At 36.1% G+C, this 25,314-nt stretch overlaps 2 protein-coding genes across 6 annotated transcripts in view; both read right to left on the reverse strand.

The window, feature by feature from the left end:
* Positions 1 to 21: 21 nt before the first annotated feature.
* On the reverse strand, positions 22 to 13,375 carry sh3rf2 (SH3 domain containing ring finger 2). Of its 5 annotated transcripts, XM_052614911.1 has the most exons (12): positions 13,198 to 13,375; positions 12,427 to 12,814; positions 10,843 to 11,109; positions 9,854 to 9,949; positions 7,862 to 8,170; positions 3,991 to 4,112; positions 3,647 to 3,817; positions 2,510 to 2,751; positions 1,534 to 1,571; positions 1,285 to 1,428; positions 903 to 1,171; positions 22 to 669 (listed from the first exon to the last, which is right to left on the reverse strand). In XM_052614911.1, the coding sequence occupies exons 2-12, from the start codon at positions 12,781 to 12,783 to the stop codon at positions 489 to 491; spliced, it is 2,196 nt and encodes a 731-aa protein (XP_052470871.1). In that variant the 5' UTR covers positions 12,784 to 12,814; positions 13,198 to 13,375; the 3' UTR covers positions 22 to 488. The 5 variants fall into 5 exon arrangements, with proteins under 5 accessions (XP_052470871.1, XP_052470870.1, XP_052470866.1 ...); XM_052614910.1 differs by having other exon boundaries at positions 1,285 to 1,571; positions 9,923 to 9,949; positions 13,198 to 13,373; XM_052614906.1 differs by having other exon boundaries at positions 1,285 to 1,571; positions 13,198 to 13,372.
* Positions 13,376 to 18,936: 5,561 nt separating this feature from the next.
* kctd16a (potassium channel tetramerization domain containing 16a) overlaps positions 18,937 to 25,314 on the reverse strand; it is a 30,932-nt gene continuing 24,554 nt past the window's right edge. The window contains exon 3 of the transcript XR_008186678.1: positions 18,937 to 20,404. The gene's annotated coding sequence lies outside the window, so the exon portion shown is untranslated. The remainder of the gene's footprint in view (positions 20,405 to 25,314) is intronic.

Genomic DNA, 25,314 nt, shown 5'->3' on the forward strand with positions numbered 1-25,314 from the left:
ACCCCATCAGTATAAAACTGGTCAGGTCTTTTTTGTTTATTATTATTTGTTTAACCATCTTCCCAAAATTCCCCCCAAAAAAGGGACTGAGAACAGGAACGTTAAGGAATTGCATCGTCAGGATATAGATGCTATGACGTTTTATACAACAAAACAAATCCACCATTACTGTACTGAAACAACAGGATTGTGTGCGTCAAGTAAGTGCATCATCATTAGGCTTCCCTTTATCCAACAATCACAGGTAATCATTAGTTTCCTACAGAATTCACAAACTTCCCGACCTCTCCCCCCATGCATCTATAAAAGTGCAAACTGTGTTCAACATACAAAAAGGCACGTTTATCTGTCAGAACGATGAAGTGAAAACCTACAAGCTTTTGTGCATGAAACATGATGTGATTTGTCATAGATAAGTATACACATGATATTGCTTTTAAATTAGATTAATGAGCCAACAGGCTCAAACGGTAGAGCTCTGGACGCACTCAAAGGACTTTGTCAAGGATTTCCAGAACGCTGCTGTGAAAAAGTCCAGTTTTTCCACTGATCTCTTGTGTCACGAAAAGCCTTCCGTCCGCTCGAGGCCTCTGAACGACGACTGTTTCTCCTTCCGTCAGCGTGAGCTCTGCATCCGTTTTAGCGTTGTAACCTCTCATTACTCGATATCTGAAGGAATCAGAAAAGAATGCACCGGTCAGAATGCACCGAGCGCAAAGCGCCAGGATGTGATAAATGATTCTGACAGGAAATGTTTTTTCCTTTATCTCATAAATATACTATATCTGCTAAAAAGGAAAAAAAAAAAATCTGCTACTCGTTTCTAGCTAGCTCGCAACACAGGAGCCATGAGATCAGATACTGCAATGGTTTCTTTTAAAGACACATGCAAGAAAACCCACCTGTTAGACCCGGGCTGGTTGTTGATCAGCACCGGCTTCATATTTAGCGAGAGGCACTCCATAGAAGCATGATCCGGGGCTGCGCTCTTTCTGGGTGCAGGTGTTTTGGGGTCTTTAAGAACTAATGCACTTCCATCCCGACCCAAGATAGCTGAAGGGTTCCAGTGGTCCAGAGCCGAAGGACCATGTTGGGAATTATAGATTTGTCCTGAAGATGTGGTGGATGTCTGAGGAGCATCATGAGTCAGGAACCGCACTGACTTTACCTGCTGAAAGATCAACAACAAAACAAGCCGCTTTGAATACGTCTGAGCATTTGAGAGTGAACTTATTAAATCCTAGAACTCTTTTAATCCTAAAACGCTTGTAGGAGCTGTTTTACCTTGTCGGTGTTGTGCTTATGAGCGTCTGGTTTGACCAGAATGGATTGAGGCGCTGCGGTGGCCTCTTTCTGGACAGGGTCCCTGCTGACCGCTTGATATGCTCCAGCAGAGGGAGCCGTCGTCTCATACGCCCAGTGCTGCACCTTGATGGGGTTCGAGAACAAACCGTTTCTCTTTTTGGGAAGAACAGGTGAACGACCGAAAGTATAGATCTGCCCCAAATCCTGAGGTGGAGGCGGAAGGCTTACGGTAGAGTTTGAATTGTAGTTTCCATGATGAGGCAAGCCTAAACCGAAAGGTAGAGCAGAAATGTATCAGCATGAATAATATATTTGATGCAGTAGTTTTCTGTGTCGGCTAGAACCTAAAAATACATGAAGAGAATATATATATATATATATATATATATATATATATATATATATATATATATATATATATATATATATATATATCTGAAACCGATTGTGCACATTTATAGACAGAAAGAAGTCTCTCTTGCTCACCAAGGCTGCATTTATTTGATCAGAAACACTGTAAAAACAGTAATAGTCAAAGTTTATAAACTAACATTTCTTCTGTATTTAAAATTTAATATATTGCTGTGATCAAAGCTGAATTTTCAGCATCATTACTTCAGTCTTCAGTGTCACATGATCCTCTGATTATATTAAAAAAGTTGTGCTGCCTCATATTTTTGTGGAAACCATGACACTTTATCTTAACAGAAACATTATAAATGTGTTACCCCTCACATTTGATCAATCTATTGTGCTCCTGCTGAATAAAAGTGTTTTCCCCCCTAAACTTTTAAATAGTAAATTTTTTTCATAAAAATATAAGCAGCAAAAAAATTTTTTACATTAGTAACAATCAGAATTTTTTCTATATAATAATTCTATATAATAATTTCTGAAGGACTCTGGAGACTGGAGTAAATCAGCTTTGCATCGCAGGAATAAATTACATTTGTAAATAAATTCAAATATAATACAGTCATTTTAAATAGTAAAAATATTTCACAATATTACTGCATTTTTTCATCAGCCTTGGTGAGCAGAAGAGATACATAAAACAAAAAAAAAAACATTTTTTGTATTGGCTTAAAATGACAAAATGTATAAATAAAGCATGCTCGACTAGTTTTTTTCAATGTATAACAGTTGCAAGTGCAACAGCTTAAAGCTGATTTATTTTATCGTGTCGGGGCTCGTTGGCTCTCACCCCTGTGTGTGGCGTGGTGGGTGCGTCTCATTGTGCTCCATCCCTGTTTTCCGCCCTGCTGCGGCGCTCTCCCAGGACCAGATGATGACATCACAGCCATTGTAGCTGAAGGAGTGTCTGCGTTTACTTTGTCTAGGGCCAGGACAACAGCCTGCGGCTTGTGTGGGGTGTGCCGCTTTGTTGATACTATGCTCGTATTAGGAACGGCAGGTTTGGTTTGTTCAAGAAACCTTGCAGATGTTCTGTGAGAAAGTCAGTATATTACTGTAAACTTGATTATCAAGAAACTCAAATAGTGCTTGTAAATCCAAAACGGTTCTAATTAGAACTTAAAGGCAGGGAGTGTGAGTTACATTAAAGAACCCATGCACCTGAAAAGCCTGTCAGTATTTTTAACAGTGATATCAAATTATGTACAGAATAGGGGTGTGCGATATTTATCGTCTGCGATAATATCGTAATTGTTTTAACGAAAGGGCAATGTGAGCTGGCACTATGAGTGTGTCACTCATTTTGCAAAAAACAAACAAAACATATCTTGAAAGTACAAAAGCATTAACTGCATGATGAAGCCTATTAGAATGCATTTAAAATGACCCTATAATTCAATTTTTGAAAGTAAAAAACATTCCTTTATGGCTTAGTTATTATCAAGTTTTAGACATTTAAGACACATTATTGTCTTTTTTTTCTGTTTCGGCATTGGAAATAGTTCCAAACAAAGCCAGAGCAAAACATTTTTACAAGTCTGTTTTAAAACTGTTTAAAACAGTTTTAAAAGTCAATGATCCTTTCAAAAAAATAAAATAAAAAAGTATAATAAGCACTTGCTTTGTTTCTAAATGAGTAAACTGTTTTGAACAAATCATTTGAATGAATGAATCATTAGGAAAGAGACTTGCTGCCACCTACTGGCAGTTTTAGTGTCAAATTATCCACAACCTTAAACCAGCTCAAAAAACACTTATAGTTAGCAAAATATCCCAATAAATTTCAAGATATATATAATTTTGTCAATATCGCACACCGCTAGTAAGGAGATTAAGTGCAGAAGCAAAGTAGAGTTAGCATGTTTTGTAGAGGTGTTGCTGTAACTGTATGTAGCCCATGTGTACTGTGAACTGTACTTCTGCTCACCTGAGCACAGGTGTAACATAGTTAGCCGGCAGGATCCCTACTTTGCCTGTTCTGAGAGACAGTCCACGCAGCCAGCCCTCTTTAAATTTCCCATAAACCCCCACCATTTCCCCCTTCCTCAGCTCCAGCTCCTCGGAGTGATGAGGCGTGTAGGAATAAAGCGCCGCACACCTAAACATATCAACAGATTTAAATTTAATACTGCCATTATTTACTCAAGCAAGCCCATACTTTAATGCATGTAAAAAATATATATATGTTTACGTATACATACACATATTTAAATTTGTTGAGCTTTATTTCAAGAAAATCTCAAAGATGCATCTGATCTCAGAAACACTTACACACTGATGGAGAGCTGCTGGGTGCTGGACATCTTGCTCTCTGAAGGCAAAGGGGACGCTTGAGGGTTAATCAGTGCCATGGTGATGGCTGGGGGACTCTCACCATTCATTGTTCTGTCTCTCTGTAAGAGTCGGAAAGTTACTGGTAATTTACTTATCTTTGTGCAGACACCGACAGCAGTGCAATCGCTTCAGTGCAACAGTGGAACAGATTTGCTGAACTCCAAACATTCTGATAACATATGTTGAATAATAGCAGTAAAGTTTTCCATAACTTCATGAAAACTAATTAACAAAACAAAGAGACAAAGTGAGACCAGATGAAAAAACAAGACTAAACAAAAGGCAAAAACAAAGCAGGACAAAAAACAAGGTGTGCAAAAACGAAATAAAAAAAGATAGACCAAAAACTAGATAAAACACACGAATAAAAACCACACAAAATGAGCAACATCAAAATAAACAGAGACTAAAAAAGGGCTAAAACAAAGCAAAACAAATCAAGCTAAAACAAGAAAGACTAAAAACAAGACAAAAACAAAGTTAAACAAAAAACAAGACTAAAAACAAAAGGCAAAAAAGGTAAAAACTAAATAAAAAGAGACTAGGACAACACAAAAAATAAGCAAAAATAAAAACAAACAGACAAAAAAAAGACTAAAAACAACATTAAACAAATACAAAAAAACAAGATAAGTAAAAACAAAGGACTATCAGGAACATTTGCTCACTGAATGCTTTGAATCTTGACTGATTGCTTACAGGATGGACATTTGTGACCCTGGACCACAAAATAAGTCATAATGAGATTTATACATCTGAAAGCTGAATAAATCATCTTTCCATTGATGTATTGATGGTTATGATCGGACAATATTTGGCTGAGATACAACTATATGAATATCTGGAATCCGAGGATGCAAAAAAATCTAAATACTGAGAAAATCATCTTTAAAGTTGTCCAAATGAAGTTCTTAGCAATGCATATTACTAATAAAATATTAAGTTTTGATATATTTATCGTAGGAAATGTACAAAATATCTTCATGGAACATGATCTTTACTTAATAATGATTTTTGGCATTAAAGAAAATATTTATAATTTTGACCCATGCAATGTTTTTTTTGTTTTTTTGGCTGTTGCTACAAATATACCCCAGAGACTTAACACTGCTTTTGTGCTCATATTAAGGCTGTTGTAAAAATGTTAATGTTAGTCTAATTCAGGAGTCGGTTTGAGTAGTTCTCTCGTATAACAGCAGAAGAAACATCTCTGATATGATTTACAGAGCAGCCTCAGACACAAAACAGCCTCAGACAGACTTTTCCAAAGCACTGATATCCAACAATTAATGGACTCGAGTGTCTGAGCAGTTGAGTCATGAGTCTTCCTCCAGTCTAATATTAGTATCTTACAAAAGCATGATGAAACGAGAGACCGATCTGTGAATTCAGTAACTTTGACAATTTCCTCGCCTCTCTTAATCACTTACACCTACAGAATGTCCCATAATTATCTCAGAGAGAGCAGGTGATTACAGCTTCGTTACATCAGCACTGCCACAGAGGACACAGAAGACCTAGAGTTATACATTAACACGGTTTTTTTTAAAGTGAATTACAAATGAGAAATACAGCACAAGTGATTCATCTTAGAGAGAGGCGGTAAAATTGCATGTTAAAACTACTAGATAAGTACAACAGAACAGAGCATGTACTTTAAAAGAGTCAGTTCGGTCCCACATATATTGCACTGAAATCCTGGTGTAGCATTTACTTTGAAATAATGTTCGCTCAGAAACTGGTACTACATTAAATAATTAAACTTGAAATTTGGTTAGGTTTTTATATAAATAACTGAATTAACTTTAAGAACAACCCAACAAACTTGAATGTTTAACCCAGCTATTGAGTACAGTATACAACCTAACGTTTATTAGAGCGTAGGAAATAAAAACTTAATTTGTGTTTCCTGCTAGTTAAATTTCACATACATAAATAAACATTTACTATGTGTGTATATTTTATATTTTATTTTTTTTCATTTGTCGTCTTATTTTATTTTCTGATATTAAATACATTTTTCTGTTCTTAATCTCTCTTTAAATGTTTATTCATTTGTTTATAGACCTGTTTTTGTATTGATGTTTACCCTGTTCTTATCATAAAAAAAATAAATGCTTTATTTATCTGTTACATTATGTTATTTTATATATGTGAACCTGGAGCACTAAACCAGTCTTAAATTGCAGAGATGTATTTTTAGCAATAGCAAAAAAAAAAAAAAAGCCAAAATTTATTTTATGTCAAAAATTATTAGGATATTAAGTAAAGATCATGAATATATCAAATATATTCCATAAATATATCAAAATTTATTTTTTTATTAGTAATATACGTTGCTAAGAACTTCAATTGGACAACTTTAAAGATGATTTTCTCAATATTTAGTTTTATTTGCACCCTATACGATTGCAAATCGTTATATCTCAGCTATATATTGTCATATTCTAACAAACCTTACATCAATGTAAAGCTTATTTATGTTTATTAAGCTTTCGGATGCATAAATATCAATGTAAAAATAATTTTTTAAAAACGTTTTTGAATATATATATATATATATATATATTAACTCTTGAGCAAATCGCAAATGTGATATTCATTTCACACAACCGTTCAACAAGCATGAACTTAATTGACTGAGTAACATTTTAGACAAATTATTGTCCATGTTTTTTTTTTGTTTTTTTTTCTGTTTCGCCAACAAAAATAGTTTCAATCGAAGCCGGATCAGAACACTTGTGCATCTCAGATTGTTTCCTTCCCAAATTAATACGTTTGTGAACAAATCAATAATTTTTTTGTAAAAGACTATACTAGTTTTTTTTTTTTTATGAATCAGCTGTTTTGACTTTTTTTTGAAGAAGAAGAATAATAATGATTCAATGAATCAATCAATAAGATAGGAACTCGTCGCCACCTGCTGGCAGTTTTTTGCATCATATTTATCCATAACAAACCTAAACACTACAGTTTAATTGTATCTAGCAGCCAACAAATTCTACAAAATCTACAAAATCTTCTTTTTTTTATTCCACTGACGTAAGACGCTCATGATGGGTTTGCACCGGCGATGAGTAAAAAATTACGTAATTTTTATTTTTGGGTGAACTATTGCTTTAAATATTTTCTTTCCCATCAGAAAGACACTGCTGAGTCAGAAACAGTGGGCTTGTTTTCTGTGACTTCAGAGTGAGGAAAAAACACACAACTAATGCACAGAATCCAGTGGTCACTGGCCCCTGGGCAGGTTTTAATATGAGTGACTCGTCTCTCCGTGATGTGATGTTCTCCTCGTCATCTATTAATGACACAGCTGATGACAGGAGGAGAGAGAGAGAGAAAGAGAGCCTTTCACCCAGATAAGAGGAGAGTGTTGCGTAACCCTATATGAGTCATGAGCTTGCATAGAATAGAGCATTTTTAGCTCTCAAACACACTGGCTTCCTCTCACACAGGAAAACATCTCATGCCGACAGAGGAGAGAAATATTTACCCCCGTTTTTAAGGGAAAGTCAAGAAAATGCAAGAAGGAACAGCTCATATGAGGTGATTTCAGTGCATTGTTTCTAATAAAATCAAATGTGTCACCGACTGAAGCGTGCACATCTGCATCACAGACACATTAAGATATTATAATACTAGTTCATTGTCTTCTCTTGTGAATCCGAATCGCATGTTAAACTCAGCATAGCTAAACCACTGCACTGAATGAAAAGATGCATGCATGGTTAAAAAGCAACAACAACAACAAGTGCATGGCTAGCTTATCGCATGTCTGCAATGAAAACAATCAGGGGCTGCTGACCTTAGAAGGCAAGTTTCTGCGTGAGCTCCTCAGACGTGGCTTGTTAAGTGTGATGAGTTGTGGCGTCTTCCCGGAGGACGGCTGTGCGCTGGAGCTGATGTGAGGCGGCTGCTGGCTCTGGCTGAGGGGAGGATAGTTCAGGCTGTTCAGGAGACTCACATTCGGAGGCCTGGACGACTTGTGAGACGCTCCAGCGATCCGCCTGGGGACGCAAGCATCGGCGTTGACCCTGCCGCTGCTCCGAGGGTGCGATTCCACCGAGTCCCTCCTCCTGCGTTTTTCCAGAAGCTCGTACGCCGCCGGATTCGGCTGCAACGGGGAAACACAAAGCCATTTATAAAGAAGCAGAGATGCACGATAAAGCCATGCTGGGTTGCATAAGCCACTCCACCTGCTGCGTCTGAGTCTATCAGAAAGAAAAGTGCCGTTAATCCCACCTGCTCGCTCTTAACGTCCTGATCTGAGGAGTGTGGTGTTAAGATGGACTAGAGCAGGAGTGGGCAGGAGGAGTGACGCTCGCTCTCTCTGTTCCCTAATGTGCTGCTCTGCCACCGAAGTAAAAGAAAGCATTATTGTGCTTCAGGCTCGGCTGCTCATCACTGAGATGCTCGACCGGCGCTGAGAGCGAGGCTGGCTGTTTTATCAGACTAACCTCAGATATAGCATTCCTATCTGGAGCCTAATTATCCGCAGGCACATGAAGTTCACTCGACCAGCAGCATGAGTCAGTCACAGATAGCATGCTCACTAAAAGCTCGTTACCTCGCTCCCGCCACCTTCAGCACTTAGTGATAAGGGCCTACTGTTCTGAATTTAACTGTGACATTAAACACAGAAGAGATTAGGGGACTTGAAAAGCTATGACAAAGATTTCACCTCACACTTTGATATCATTTTTGATTCATTTTGCATTTAGGCATAATGCTAAATATAAAAAACTAAAGAAAAATCCGGGTTTTGTTTATTACCGAAATCAAAAGAACGATATTTTGCACAAAAAGCCTATTTTTTAAGATCATTAAATTTTTAGCTGTGCCATTATTTTCAAGACAATTAAGAATATCCTCTTTTCTCAGTCGTGTAATCATTTTCTCATTAAATCAGGGGTCTTCGGTTTTTGGCGGCACTGCAGGGGTCCGCCAATTACTGTTTGATCTGAACTTTTGGTTAAGGAAAATATGAAAATATGCAAAAATGCAATATTAAGTTAACTTCAGCCAAAGCTGAAACTAAAGTTCAGGAGTTGACGTTTACATTTAATCCTTACATTGTTACAATCCTTATTTATTTTATTAATGGATTTGTTACAATTTATTTGTAAACTCAAAATGTTATGTACAACTATATGCACATCAATAATAAATATTTCAGGCATTTTCAATGTAATGTAAGCATCACAACAAAGTAAGTAAATCAGGGTTATTTTAGTTAACGAAAACCATTAAAAAACATTGTTACTTGAAATAAGTGCAATAAAATATAAAATATAAAACAACTTATTTAACAATGTATTTCAGCTAGCTATGAAACTCACTGTATTTGATGTACTAAAATAACTAAAACTGAAATAATAATAAAAAACTATAACAACAAATGCTAATAAAAAATAATTTTAACTAAAATTAACAAAAATATTTAAAAAACTAAATCTAATATTCAGTATTTATGAAAAAACGAAATAGTATCTCATTCATACTAAAATAACACTGATGTAAATACAGTAATTTTGTATACTTTGTGCAAGCTATTATATTACATTAAATTGCTAAACAGATTCGAAGGTACAGTTTAAAGTATGCATTATGATTGTTTTTAACATTTAAATAAAAAACATAGTCCAATATTTTTGCAATGCTGTGAAAATTTAAAAATAGATTTTTTACTTAATGCTAAATTTTATTTTTCGTCTTATTATTTTATGATTATTTGTGTTAATTAAGATCTGGAGATTCACTGTGTTTTGAAAAGGATAATAAAAGCCTGTAGTCTTACCTCTGTGAGCTGCAAAGGAAAAATCCCAACTTTATCTCCAAGTTTCCCCTCAACCCAGTTTTCATTCACTTGTTTGATGAGAGTAATGCTGTCTCCCTGCGGGGGGGAGAGAAAGGCATGTGTTAGGCAGCTGTGGGTGCAGGACGTCCCTGAAGATGTTTCCTCGGCTGGAATCAGTCTAAGCCTCAGGCCCATTACACTCTTAACACAGCTCCAGACGCTTCTGGACCATCTGATCTCAGGAAAAAATAAAAAGACTCCAGGAACATGTCCTTTAATGGATTCTATGCCTGAGTCAGAACTGTTATATAATTCAAGTCCTGCGGTGTGACTAACAATACTGCTCCATCACAGAGCCTAAAGAAGAACTTTATGTGCTTACCAGGTTCCAAGCAATGTATTGACAGGAGGAAAAAATTTAAATAAATAAAAATGCACAACACCTTTTTTTCCTGGGTCTCATGAGGATATATATATATATATATATATATATTAGAAATTATGTTTCTGTTTTGGAATTAAAATAATAATGGTAATTTTTTAAATCTCACACTTCAGAATTTTTCTAACTAATTTAAAACTAACAGAAATTTAAAAACTAACAGAAAACTCAGAATTCCGAAAAAAAATGTGGAATTCTGAATTTAAATTTAAAATCTCACAATTCTGACTTCTTTTTCTGAATTATGAGAAACAAAGTTTGAATTGCGAGATAAAAACTTTGAATTGTGAGAAAAACTTTACATTAACTCTTACATTAAGTTTTTTATTTATTTTTTATTCTGTGGCCATATTTTGTGGCTGTTAAAGTAGTTGCAAAGGTCATCACAAAAAAGTGCAGTCTAGCATTATTTAGCACTTGCTTTGATGTTTTGTTAATGCAAACACATTTGTGATCGCTTAAGTGGCCAGACACTTTTGGTGGTTGAATTATGGCGGTACATTGATCAGAGAAGAAGAAATCAAATCATTCAAGCACAGAGACGAACCTTGAAGAAGGTTAAGCATTCCTTGCTGTTGTCCGGATCCAGATTGTTGGCATTGAAGTCATAAAGTGCTCTGCAGAGGGCCAGGGCCTGTGGCTGCTCACTAATGACCCGCAGCACATTGACCGGAACCAGACCGCTGCTCTCTTTACCTTCACCATAATACCAGTTATCATCAACTCTCCAGCGCAGATAAACCATGTCCCCGGACTTCATCGTCAGCTCTCCAGGTGCATTACCCTGGAAATCATATAACGCTTGAGCTTGCACCTGAAACAAATCAAAAAAATACACTGTCAAGAACTTATCTGGATCATAACTCAAATAAAAAAGAATGAAGCCATTCTAGGACCATTATACTTTTACATTGTGACATTACTTTCATGACAATTAAATACATTCAATTCTACTTACTGCAATGCACACACACAAAAAGATATCACTTGAATTATTATAAAAATTAAGAATTTTATTGATATACTGGTTTTTGGCAAAGGAAACAAACGGGTTTTTACAAAAAAAATCTAAAACCACAAACAGCTTTAATTTTCCCACTAAAATATTAGAATGCATTCTGTATAATTAATTTGTTTTCTGAGGCAAAGATAGTTTTTCTTGATTTACAGCAAACACCCACTATAATGTCATTCAGTTTAACAATAGTTATATATAATATATATATATATATTTGATATATGACTATAAATAAAAGTAAATTGAATTCTGTGCAAAACATATCATAAAATAAATTAAAACATAAAACAGATCTGAAAGTACAGTTGAAGAATGCATTATGGTATACCTGCTGCATTGTTTTTAATTTAAGCTCTTTTTAATAATAAAAATGTTAACTTGAATAGCTAAATAGATATTAGAAAAGTGAAACATTAATGCAAAAATATATTTAATATATATATATATATATATATATATATATATAAATGAAAAAATGTAGAATTAAAGGACTACTGACCTTTGCAAATAACATTAAGATTATTAACAGTATATTATCTCTCCAGATTTTCAAATGCATGCATACTATATATAAGAGCATTGAGAGATGCATTGGGAAAAGAAGAAAAGTTTCCCCGGAGCACAAAACCATCCCCTTTTTTAAACAGCGTTACTCTTTGTTGCTGCAAATGCAATGGCATTTTTCCCAACTGAAATACAAGTCCACCGACCTACTTAAACCAAACCAAGGCCCAGTGGGTTTCAACAGACATAATACGGCTCTTAAGAAAACTGACCTCCCAGACAAGACAAAAACACTAATCTATTTAAATATGCACAGGATTAAAGTTCTGTCAAAAAACAAACATCACGTTCGATGTGGCACGACAACACACACGGTGTAATACGATACACACCGGAGAAAGTTTGGAAAACATTCATATTCTATATCCGAATAATACTAAATGGTATTCACATCACGTCCCCGGAAAAATTAAAGCTTTTAATTCTTAAAGAAAAGCACACAAGCATAATCAAAGTGCATGTCACAAAACACAAAAACAAGACTGCTTCTAAGCATGTGCATTACAAATCGTTATTCATTTCACGCTCTAACGCAACAAAAGCACTTACCCCCTGTGTGTACTGCACCGCTTTGGGAAGATCTTGAATGTAGCTGTTGTAAAGCTCCTCCTGGACTGCAGAGCTGATATATCTGACGGATCTGTCCCTCGGTGTGAACAGTGGACCCCGCTCCTGGAGGCTCTGGAGGAGTCTCAGCAGTAAAGGGTTGGTCGGGAGCTCGTGCACTGATCCTGGAACAGCAGATCTGCACTCTGGACAGCACATCTGATGAGGGTGTGATGCCTCGTGCTGCTGGAGGCATGGCATACAGAAGGTGTGCTGGCACGGTAAGACCTTGGCAGACTCCTCCAAGGGCTCCAGACACAGAGGACACTCCAACAGGTCCAAAACAGCCAGGTCCTCCATCAACACACAGTCTTTTATAACATATTCAGAGCTACTTGAGAGAAAAACACAGAGTGTGCATCTTACTCTACCATGAGTTCTCCGTGTAAACCTGTTTGTAACAGCGCGAGAGCTCTAGCCTATGCACTTCCGTCAACACCTGTTCATTATTATAATATAGCCTAGGTGCGAACACGCATTTGTACATAAGCTTATCTGACTCTAATGGACGTTACATGTCAAAACCATTTGTGCTGTTGTTATAATTCCGAGGGAAATAAAAGCTATTTTTTATTGAAATCAAGATCTGACGAGCCGCGGAGTGACGTCACGGCGTCTACCTGCGACACGAAAACAGCTTCTCAGCGTAACCGAGGTTATAGCCTCGGTATAAAACTGAACATTGTACTCATTTACAGTTAAATATTCACGTACCTGCTGACACGGGAGAGTGGGAGAGGAGTGGAAAGGGCGCAGGAGATTGAGAGAGCCGCTCTGAACTGGATGTTTGCGGTCAGGTGTCATCTTACAGCTCACCGTCACTGAGATTCAGCGCAGAAATGTGACGGAAAACACCTCTGGAGTCACAAATAAGGTTTGCATTGCAACTGCACACCTGTAGAAGTTTAACCACAGGTCACAATAGTGACAGTACAAAAAGATTTTAGCTCTAAAAACCTTATTGTAAATAAAACTTCCTGTAAATATTGAAAAAATAAAAGATTTCAATTAAATTTGTTTAATGTCACATGATTAGTGAAAATTGTCACATGACCAGAGCAGCTTATTTCCTGTTTCACCTTGAGAAGATGATGACTGCATTATGACAATTTTTCCAAAAGAATGTAAGTTTATTTTTGCACTTTTATGTATCCATAATACTATAATTTGAAATGCAAATCCAGATTATTATTATTATTATTATTATTTATAATTGCTTCTTGTTGGAGTGTATTTATGTCTTGTGTATTATATTGCACTTTATAAAAAATTCAAATGTTACAAAGAATGCACAATAATGATTAATATTTAAAAATATATTTAAAAAAGTAAACATTTTGAAATGCTGTGTTGGTGAATTTTTTTTATTAAATTTTTTTTCTCAGTGTTCCTATCAATGTTGCATAAGTTTTTTTAATGCATAATAGTGATCGTAAAATGTGATCAAATGGTTTAAAATAGCTGGGCTAAGATATCTAACCATTTTTATGACTGCAGAAATAAGTTATTTCAGTGCACACATTATGTGACCGAACACAATTTTTCACACACTTAAAAATCCAAAACAATAATTACTGATTATTTCTTTTGGATATTTCCATATCTGGGAAGTTTTTTGGTGATTAAATAGGTTAATTAAATCAGAACTAGAGAGACATATTTATATTAATGAAATTTAAACAAATGCATTTTTTTTCTTCTGGTGCTTAATCTTTAGAAAATATTATTTGAGCTGATTTATTTTCTGTGCCTTTTTTTATTTTATTTATTTTGTTTTATTTATCCTGTTAGCAAAATTTGTCCAAATTCAGTTATGTGTGATTTTGAAACATATTAAAATTTACATTTTAAATTTATTTAATAAAGATTAAATAAACAATCAAATTAAATAGACAAATTTGTGAAATATTTATAAAATAACTATTTAAGAATGACGAACAGGGCTGTTTTTAAGCCATTAGTTAGTTTGGTGCCAAAATGTTTTGTCTGTAGTTACTGATTTTTTTTTTTTTTTTTTTTTTTTTTTTTTTTTGTTGTTGTTGAATGGAATGGTTTGAATGGAAAACAATTAAGATATTATTTACTTGTGTTTCCATCAGGCTGTGATTTAGTGAATATAAATTAAACAGATAATTAAAATATCAAGATCATGACATGATTGACATTATTTTATTTTAATTTATTGTCGGGATCCACTTCTGAGGTGGGACAGGCCGAAATCTAAGGATGAAGACAGATTTGATGTTTTGACAGCTTGCTTTTTTAACATTTGGGTAGAATTATTTTAGATGATTGTTTATCAAATAAATCCTACAACAAAACTGGATTTGTGCCAGTACTAAGTTTACCATGATTGGGGAATGTGCCATACACTATAAATAAGACACACACAATAAAGAGATCCATAGCTGAATGAGATACATAGAAAATTGCAAAGTCCAAGTTAATTTTTAAGTAATATTGCCCTCTAGTGGTGAAAAATATAGTATCGCCTTTAAAAAAAACAACCACATCGGTGAACTTATATATATATAACTTACATATATATTAGGCATAAACAGATAAATGAGCAGAGAACAGATAAGACAAGACATGTCTAATGATGATGGGAGATCTGATATGCGCTTAGTCAGAGCATAAATCATCTCCTACTTTACCCTGCAATGAAACAATCCACACATCTGTTTTAAACCTACGGGATTTCGATTTCACACATCCCATAAACCCCAAAGTCCCGTTAACATCTCACGGCTCAATTATTCATTAATATTGGTTCTGCGTTCTGCACAAGTTTAGGACATTCACTTGAATGTTTTAAGGGCGCATGCATTTTTTATCTGTTTTGTAAGTCCGCGGAATATGGGAGGTTTTTTAGAGATTCTTTAAAAGAAAGATTGATTTTTTTTTTTTTTTTTTTTTTTTTTATGTTTGCGATTTTCTAGTGGTTTTCGGTCCTCATTGAAGTGCTCCATGCATGCTTTTCTAGTCATCAGTTTGTTAGGTTAGTTTGAGGACCTGACAGAACTCAGTATGAGCCTTTGGCTGCGTAATTGCAAAAGAAAAAGAGTAATTGCAAAAGCTTTAATGGGCCCTTGCTGAGTGTTTCCAATTCTTTGGCCTCTTATCTGACAGAAGAATGAAAGATCTGGCCAGCAGAGGGCGCAGTTTGTATCGCAACATAAAACCAGCTGATAAGCCTTTCTTCTCAAATTTGAAGTGTTTCCTCTTTTTTCACAAAGTCTAAATAACCATTATCCATTACTTTTCTCATTTCATTTCTCATTCGACTGGTTTCTTTGTTTGTTTTCGATCATCCTCTCAGATTTGTGCTTTCTCTGCAGTTTGAAGTAATCTGGTCATCTGAGTTCTGTGGGAACGAGTCTATGGGTGTTTACAGGCTTCCATTACACACCATCAATTATTCATGGTTATATTTCCTGCTATAATTTCTGTTTGTATCGTCCTCGTTGCCTTTTCTGGGATACTACAGCTCCTTCTGTTTGTCCTGCTTCTGATGTTAATTATGGTCATATCCATATGTGCACCATGTGTGCTTATACAGAGTCTTTAATGAAGAGCCGGCTGCACAAGACCAACCTGAACAACAACATTGTTTTTATTATTATTCTTTTTTTAAAGGTTAAAAGCCACACTTGTGTTTGACACAAAAGGTCCCAGAAATCAAACTGCACAGGTTTACTCTCGAAAAATGAAAAACCTGCCACTTTGGATGATGCACAATTTACACAATATATAGTAGTACTACGCAGTATTAAAAATCATCTAAATCATATAAATATATGACTTGACAATTTGCACTTGCACAGTGTTATAATATACACCTGTGTCTGCTTGTAGCCCTTTCCACTAATCAAAAAGAAAGAAAGAAAGAAAGAAAGAAACAGTCCATACATCACCACATATTGTTCAAGAGGTTTTTTTTTTTTTTTTTTTTAGATGTCTGTTTATATATATATAAACAGATATAGACAAAATCAGAATTAGAATTAGCTTTATTCGCCAGGTGTGCCCAAACATACAATTTTTTTTTTCTGGTACAAACAAACATACATGCATACATACACATCTGATATGACAACAAAAAATACATTTAGCAAGGTTTAGCATTGAATAATCTGGAACAGTTTATTGATTTATGTAGATTTGTGCATTTTTACTCTATGTAGAACTGTATAAATAATAGAGATATGCATATGTATTTATTTAATACTTGAGAAGGAACTTATTAAAGATGTAGAAGGATTTACGGAAATGAATTACAGAACAGAGGCAGTGATTCATATGTTCACTGTTTAATCTGGAGATGGCATGGGGGGAAAATAGTTTTTTATGTCTAGATGTTGTAGTGCACAGAGATCTGTAGCGTCTGTCTGAGGAGAGAAGTGGGACGACACTCAAAATTAACAACCAAAAAAGTCAAAAAATGAAATATAAATGTAAAAGAATAACTGAAAACTAAGGTTATACTAAAATTGTGAATAAAACTGGACCAAACATGACAAACACAGTGCAAAATATGGTACTAATATTGGTTTTACCAAGTAGCATTTGTTTTTGCACACACACACAAATGATTCTCGATTCCGCTCCGAACTCCCGAACTGACTCAAATGATTCGCGAACCCCAAACTGACTCAAATGATTCGCGATCCCGCTCCAAGCTCCAGAACAGACTCAAATGATTCACGCTCCGAACTCCCGAACTGACTCAAATGATTCACACTCCGAAACAGGGCCGCGGGAAGTAATTTTGAACAGGGGGTGCTGTGAATTTTTTTTTTTTTTTTTTTTGACAAAAAACTTGAGCCTATAGGCCTATTTAAAATACATTTTAAAAATAAATACATTGAGATTTACTACTTTATTGTCATATACACTTTAGTGCACAGCCAGCCAGGGTCTGAAACGTATAGACATCAGTTCTCAGATATGCGCAATGCGTTATTAATCTGAAGCAGAAGCAGAAATAATAGTTTAATAATCGAAAGAAAACGAAATAATTACTTTCATTACAATTTCAGATAGCCTATACATACATGCAGCATATTTAGATACAACAAATAATATTACAACAAAATATAATATTAATCAAACTTCACAATAACGCTAAAACAATGCAATCGATTTGGTCAGCTGGCTTGAGTCACTGCACGTTTATTTCACACGCAACTCTATTAACTCCAAAATCTTTTTACGCACACCACAAGGAAATAATCACTGACTATTTAAGCAATTTGTTTATTGAACAGTTCTCCACATCCATTACGCAAAGAACACACGCACAGTATAAAGCTTTCTGTCTCCATCTCCAACCTTTTTACACAAACCACAAGGAAATAATCTCCGACTATTTAAACGTTATTTAACAGTTCTCCTCAACCATTACGCAAATAACAGACGAACGAAATAATACTCTCCATCCCCACCACCTTACAAAAATACTATAGTGTACTACTTACAATTGTTTGGCTAGTCAAAGCTGATCCCACACTTGTTGCCAAAAAAATAAATGTTACAAGCGCGGCAGCACAATGCTCTTACCTGAGCTACATGCAGGCGGGGTGCCCTGGTTACAGGTGTCCAAATGTCGAGGTGCGCTGTATTAAATAAAGATGAATGTATTCTGCATGGAACGAGCGGGAAACCTCGTTACTCGGCGACCAAACCTGCCTGCCTGACGTTGACAACGTAACTTCCGAACCTGTGTTGATTAGGCCTCAAAATATGCAATTAAAATCCAAAATATACGTAATAGCCTACGTGTTTCAAAATCATTTTCTAAAATATTAATAAGGAATTTATAAATTGTGCAAAATATTTTAATAGGCCTAAAAAATTTTTTTATCTCCCTCTCGTCACTAGGGGGTGCTGCAGCACCCCCAGCACCCCCACTTCCCGCGGCCATGCTCCGAAATCCCGAACTGACTCAAATGATTCACGCTCCGAACTCCCGAACTGACTCAAATGATTCACGCTCCGAGCTCCCGAACTGACTCAAATGATTCACACTCCGAAATCCCGAACTGACTCAAATGATTCACGCTCCGAACTCCCGAACAGACTCAAATGATTCACGCTTCGAACTGCCAAACTTACTCAAGCAATCGCCAAACTGTTTCAAATGATTCGCGATCCCGCTCCGAACTCCCAAACTGATTCAAATGTTTCGCGATCCCGCTCCGAACTCCCGAAATGATTCAAATGATTTGCGATCCCCAAACTGAATCAAATGATTCGAGATTCCGCTCCGAGCTCCCGAACAGACTCAAATGATTCACATTCCGAACTCCCGAACTGACTCAAATGATTCACGCTCCGAACTCCCGAACTGACTCAAATGATTCACGCTCCGAGCTTCCGAACAGACTCAAATGATTCACGCTCCGAACTGCAAAACTGACTCAAATGATTCGCGATCCCCAAACTGTGCATATAGGTCTCCTATATAGCTTCTTCATTTCCACAAATAAGCCCTATACATACAAGATATGTCTTCTATATAGCCAATGGCAGGATCTGGTCATTTTGTAGCTCATATCCCATTTCTGACTGTCATACATAATGCCTAGCTCATATTTTCTATTATAAAGGCAAAAACTAAGAATTAACGAAAAAAATTATGCAAGAACTTATGTATATGCGAACACGTGAAATTGGTATCACATGTAATTGACATGTTATGGAATTTAACTATGGCAATATATTAACATGATATCCAGAGCCGGACAGTAACGGAGTACATTTACTTGAGTACAGTACTTAAGTAAAATTTTGAGGGATCTGTACTTTACTTTACTCATGACTTTACTCAAGTACATTTGAGAGGCAAATATTGTACTCTTTGCTCTACATTTCTATCCATAACTGTCAGTACCCGTTACTTCTTCGGATTGCATATATGTACCTATATAGGTATATTTATGCACATATATATGTGTGCATATATGTACATATAATATAGGAAAACGGCCAATTTTATATATGCCACATATATTAAAAACCTACATCAAAACCTATATTGAAAAATATATGTTTATATAGGTTTTTTCAATGTGGGCAATAATAGCAGAGTAAAACTGTGTCATCTGTGCCTGTGGCCGGTTGAGCTTTTTCAGCTGGCAAAGGAAGTACAACCTATGCTGGGCCACAATGGAATCAATTTGAGTGTCCCACTTCAGGTCCTGAGAGATAGTTGTGCCCATGAACCTGAATGACTCCACTGCAGCCACAGTGCTGTCTATGATGGTGAGTGGAGGGTTTCTCCTGAAGTCCAGGATCGACTCCAAAGTTTTGAGAGTCTTCAGCTCCAGGTTGCTGTGACCAGACAGCCAGCTGCTCAACGTCTCATCTGTAGGCAGACTCGTCACCATCCTGGATGAGAACGATCACTGTTGTGTCATCTGCAAACTTCAGGAGCTTGACAGAGGCGTCTTTAGAGGTGTAGTCATTAGTGTAAAGGGAGAATAGCAGTGGGGAGAGAACAGAGCCCTGAGGATCTCCGGTGCTGAAGGTGCCCAGACTCACTAGCTGTAACCTGTCTGTCAGGAAGTTGGTGATCCACTGACAGATGGAGGTGGATACAGAGAGCTGTGTGAATTTATTCTGAAGGGTGTCCGGGATGATGGTGTTGAAAGTGGAGCTGAAGTCCACAAACAAGATCCTTGCATAAGTCCCTGGTTTGTCCAGATGTCAGAGGATATAGTTAAATCCCATATTGACTGCAAGGGTCCAGTGATGTCCTTCAGATAGCCCAGCACCAGTCTCTCAAATGACTTCATGACCACAGATGTTAAAGCAACAGGTCTGTAGTCATTAAGTCCTGTGATTTTTGGTTTCTTGGGTAAAGGGATGATGCTGGAAGCTTTTGAAGCAGGATGGGACTTCACACAGCTCCAGGAATCTGATGAAGACAGACAGATAGATAGATAGATAGATAGATAGATAGATAGATAGATGAATACACCCTTTAAACAATATGCAGTTCACAGTATTAAAATCAATATTTTTATAGATGTGACTAAACCATCTTCATGTGTTTTTAATATACACTTTGCTTGTATTATATTTCTCGTATAGAATTCATAGCAATGCAACCAGAGAAAAAGATTTACAAAAAAAATGAAAGAAATCTGTCATTGTTTATAGAAAGATATATGACTCACAAAATTCTATTGTGCATGTATTATATTGCTCATAGATGTTATCTTATGTTCATATTATTGCAACCAGAGAAAAAAGATGTACAGACAAATCTGCAGATCAAAATATTTGTGACAAATACAAGGGATGCACCCCCTGCTACGAAACAAAGTTGAAAATCTGTCACATTGGATCAACTTAATTATGCCTGTCTGAATGTCTTGAATCTAATTTGGAAACCAAATGTTAGCTGTTTTGGTAGCAGGTGGTCCCCTGACAAATATCTTTACTATCCATCTGCAGCACACCTGTGCTCTCATCCTGCTTCTGCTCTGGTTCGGCTGGTTATTATATATGTCCCGTGTCATTCTCTATTGAGAAATGCATTGTCCCTCTCAGCTCTGGGTAATGACATTATAACACAAGAAACACTGAACATGATTGAATTAATGAGTGAACACGCCACTGGACGCTGATTCTCCAGCATCAAGCCACTTCAGCTCGCCTCGGTTCGGCGGTGACCTTGTACTGTTGTGCACGTCCATTAAGAGCGGCCTGTCATCAGTGTGGCATCTGTGATGTTGTGACATTCTGCTTGACCTCTAGGCGAGCCGTCTAAGGTCCTGATTGCCTTCTGGACCTGACGGGCCTTCATCAGAAATAAACCTCAAGCGCTCACATTACAGAGGACATTATGTTCATTTTGCAGAAAAATTATCTGATATATCCTGGGTCATATACAGCAAAAAAAATAAAAAATAATTATAATTATAAATATATACAAATATATATGTTAAATAAATGCCAAATATATATTGTAAACTGTGAGGCTCAATGAAATATATTTTTGAAATAGAAAATATATTTAGTTTCAACCCACACACACCAAAATATATTTCAAATTGCATTTCAGGACCAAGAAAAGACATTTCCAATCTTACAGTACCCTACATTTAGGCTAAATACAAATGTGGATGGAATAGCCAAGAGATCACAGTAACTTCATTAACAATGTTTTAATAATAACACTAATACTGAATTCTATTTAAATGTGTTAATATGTTCATAATTGTTACAGACAACAAATACAGTTTTTCTTCAAATGTGATGATATGTGAGTGTATATTCTTGGATTGAAATATAAAGTGTAAGATGTAATTTTCTCTGTTTTTTTATTTATTTATTTTTAACTGTGGCACTTGCATAAGGTTTGGTCTATACTGAAGCCGTATTTTAATTGATGAACACATAAACAGCTGTCAGAACAAGCAAAGGACCTAAATATAGGACGCACACACACAAACATGCATGCATGCCAGCTGCCTCCTGTTTGTCCTCACTGAGAACGCTCTATTTTCACTGACAATGAAAAAACGAGCGAGAGAGGAGGTTGACTACAACATACAGCATGACTCTCCTTCTCTGCACCCTAAGGCTGATTAACTTGCAAAATTAGAAAACCAACCTCAATGGCCTCACGCCTAAAGCATTTTTTTTTAAATAATAGATCTCCTTCAATTCCTTCATGCTTTATTCCCATTGATTTCCAATGAGTGCAATTGGCCCTCAAGGAGAATTCCATCACTTGTGAATAAGAATGCAAGAAGGGAAATAGGCTACATTTAACATCAGTGCACACAAAAAGAGTCTGTCTGAATGCTCACTGAACTTATAAGATCTTTATTTATTTCAGCATGGCTATTCATAAACAAGGAGAGTGAGGCACAACACAGCACAAAGAAAAGAAAACTTCTTTTTGAGTTCTGTTTATGTAGCTCGTGTGAAACAAACAGTCCCCTTTTATTATCAGATATGGTGCAATCGGCTGTTCGGTTTCAAAGTGAAACTGGTAACATGATTACATAGCTTCCCACATGTTTGTAAATGATGAAACTAATTCACATCTGAAATTATACTGGCTGCCGTTCCCACACTTATCTACTGGGAAACAAACCAGTAATCGTGGCTTTGATGTGTTTGTCTGTATCTAATTGCAATTCCATACAAAGATTTCATTTCTGAACTTGGCCAAGGATCTAGACACAGTCCTTTTGCTTGAAATGTAATGCCGGAAGTCCCCCGAGTTTTTGTCCTTTTATTAAATGCTTGCAAGCTTAACCTTCTTATACATCTGCTGTATGAGATCTGTGCATGCACTGAAAATGTATTATTGTAACAGTTCTGTCATGTGCTGATCTGTTTTATATCTGTTTTTTAAATCTCACAAAGCCTGAAACAAATACTACCATGTATATTTTTGTAATCAAAATAATTAAGTAAAAACCTCATTGACAGTTCTGCTGTATGAACAATTCTGCCAAAATTAAGCCAATGAATAATCAACTGCTGACCAGGGGTGGTTCTAGGGTGAGTGGAGATCCAGGGCTTAGCCCAGAAAAATCCATGTATGTGACTTTTTATTTTAATAAATCAGAAAGATTTACCTTGTTTAAAATATACAAAAACAGTAAAAACAAAAACAAATTTAAAGCATTTCATTTAAAGTATTGAGGAAAATACATCTGCTTTTTGCTAACAAAAATTAAGAATTGCAAAACAAATGAAACAAAGCGAAAGCAATAATTTTGCAATACATATTTTCCATGGTTGCATGATGAGCCAAGAGAGATTTCGAATGGATCGTTTATTTTTATTCAGTAGCATTAAAACATTCATGTTTTTGTTTAATTTACTTTATTAACAAATGAATGTGTATTAGCAGCGTTTGCTCAAGTTAAAGAAGTTGTTAACATGAACATCTGCTGTTTATTTCTCTCATGTGCACACTTTTATAGCATTATGTGTATTGTGATCGAAAATCATTTGAGTCAGTTCGGGAGTTCGTAGCGGGATCGCGAATCATTTGAGTCAGTTCGGGAGTTCATAGCGGGATCGCGAATCATTTGAGTCAGTTCGGGAGTTCATAGCGGGATCGCGAATCATTTGAGTCAATTTGGGGACCGCGAATCATTTGAATAAGTTCGGGAGTTCGTAGAGGGATTGCGAATCATTTGAGTCAATTTGGGGACCGCGAATCATTTGAATAAGTTCGGGAGTTCGTAGCGGGATCGCGAATCATTGGGTCAATTTGGTGATCGCGAATCATTTGAATAAGTTCGGGAGTTCGTAGCGGGATTGCGAATCATTTGAGTCAGTTTAAGGATCACAAATCATTTGAATCCGTTCGGGAGTTCGTAGCGGGATCGCGGATCATTTGAGTCAGTTCGGGAGTTCATAGCGGGATCGCGAATCATTTGAGTCAATTTGGGGACCGCGAATCATTTGAATAAGTTCGGGAGTTCGTAGAGGGATTGCGAATCATTTGAGTCAATTTGGGGACCGCGAATCATTTGAATAAGTTCGGGAGTTCGTAGCGGGATCGCGAATCATTGGGTCAATTTGGTGATCGCGAATCATTTGAATAAGTTCGGGAGTTCGTAGCGGGATTGCGAATCATTTGAGTCAGTTTAAGGATCACGAATCATTTGAATCCGTTCGGGAGTTCGTAGCGGGATCGCAAATCATTTGAGTCAGTTAGGGAGTTCGTAGCGGGATCGCGAATCATTTGAGTCAGTTTGTGCTTCGCAAATCATAGCTGTATATGGATAGGCATTTTTAACTAATTTAGTAGCTAGTTATAATTACGTTTTCCACGCTTGTTTAGGTGTGAAATGTGAACTCGTATTTTTTGTTTTAATGATGTGCCTTTTAACAGTATCAAGTATATTCAAAAACTAAACAAATCGTGCCTAAAAAGTGCATGCATCTAGGCTAATGTAAAGTTACATGATGAAGTGATACTAGTGCGCGTGCATTTTGAGTGCGTTCTTTCACTGCATTATTCGGTGTATTCAAATGCATTTATGAATGCATGTGAATGATCACAAAATTCAAGATATGAACCCTTTGTGCCAAAAGGGTTCTTTCTTGTCATTATAGAACCTTTTTAGCATAAAAGGTTCGTTGGAGGTGAGTAAAGAACCCTATGGTTCTATATAGAACCCCAATGATCCCTTTCTTCTAACAGTTTGTTGTCATGCTGAGCATCTGAAAGCAACCCACAGTAGAAGCATTCTTTAATGAATCTTTATTTTTGAACAAATCGGTTGTGTGAATCATTCAGTGATTCACTCATTTTCTTTCTTCTTACTTGGTTTTAATGCATTTAAAAAACCTAAGCATTGATGTAGAAGAAATAAATAACAATTATACTTTTTATAAATCCTTATCTATATTCTTTTATACAAATTTGTTTCTTTTTAGATTAAAATAACTTATACAGTACATTATATGAATTATTAAAATGTATATGACGCACTCAGTCACTTGTTTTGCCCCTGATTGACTCCTTGCTTTTGAACGAATCAGACGAATGATTCAAATGACTCACTCATAACTATAGTCACTTGTTGCTACCTTTTGACATAATGTTGTAACCTGCAGAAACAGTCACTGTAAAATCTCCACCACAAATGCACAGAATGACAGAGTTTTAGGTATATATCACGTATGACGTATACCTACAGTACAACTGTACTTTACTTTTTAAATCATATTTTTCCCCCATTAGTGGGCTATTAAGAAGGCTATCTAAAGAAAAGAGATGCATATTTGTCATGAAAATGCTAATTTTCTCACTGTGAAAAATATTTTTTTTTTGAACTCATTCTT

This window comes from Carassius gibelio, chromosome A14, assembly GCF_023724105.1.
Source record: "Carassius gibelio isolate Cgi1373 ecotype wild population from Czech Republic chromosome A14, carGib1.2-hapl.c, whole genome shotgun sequence".
NCBI lineage: Eukaryota > Metazoa > Chordata > Actinopteri > Cypriniformes > Cyprinidae > Carassius > Carassius gibelio.

Bases quoted from the DNA above. Each gene is read 5' to 3' on its own strand.
- sh3rf2 (XM_052614906.1), bottom strand. From the start codon at position 12,783: ATGGAGGACCTGGCTGTTTTGGACCTGTTGGAGTGTCCTCTGTGTCTG. The intron at 1,172-1,284 runs GTAAAACAGCTC...TTGATCTTTCAG, and splicing joins ATAAGCACAACACCGACAAG to CAGGTAAAGTCAGTGCGGTT. The intron at 670-902 runs GTGGGTTTTCTT...TGATTCCTTCAG, and splicing joins AACCAGCCCGGGTCTAACAG to ATATCGAGTAATGAGAGGTT.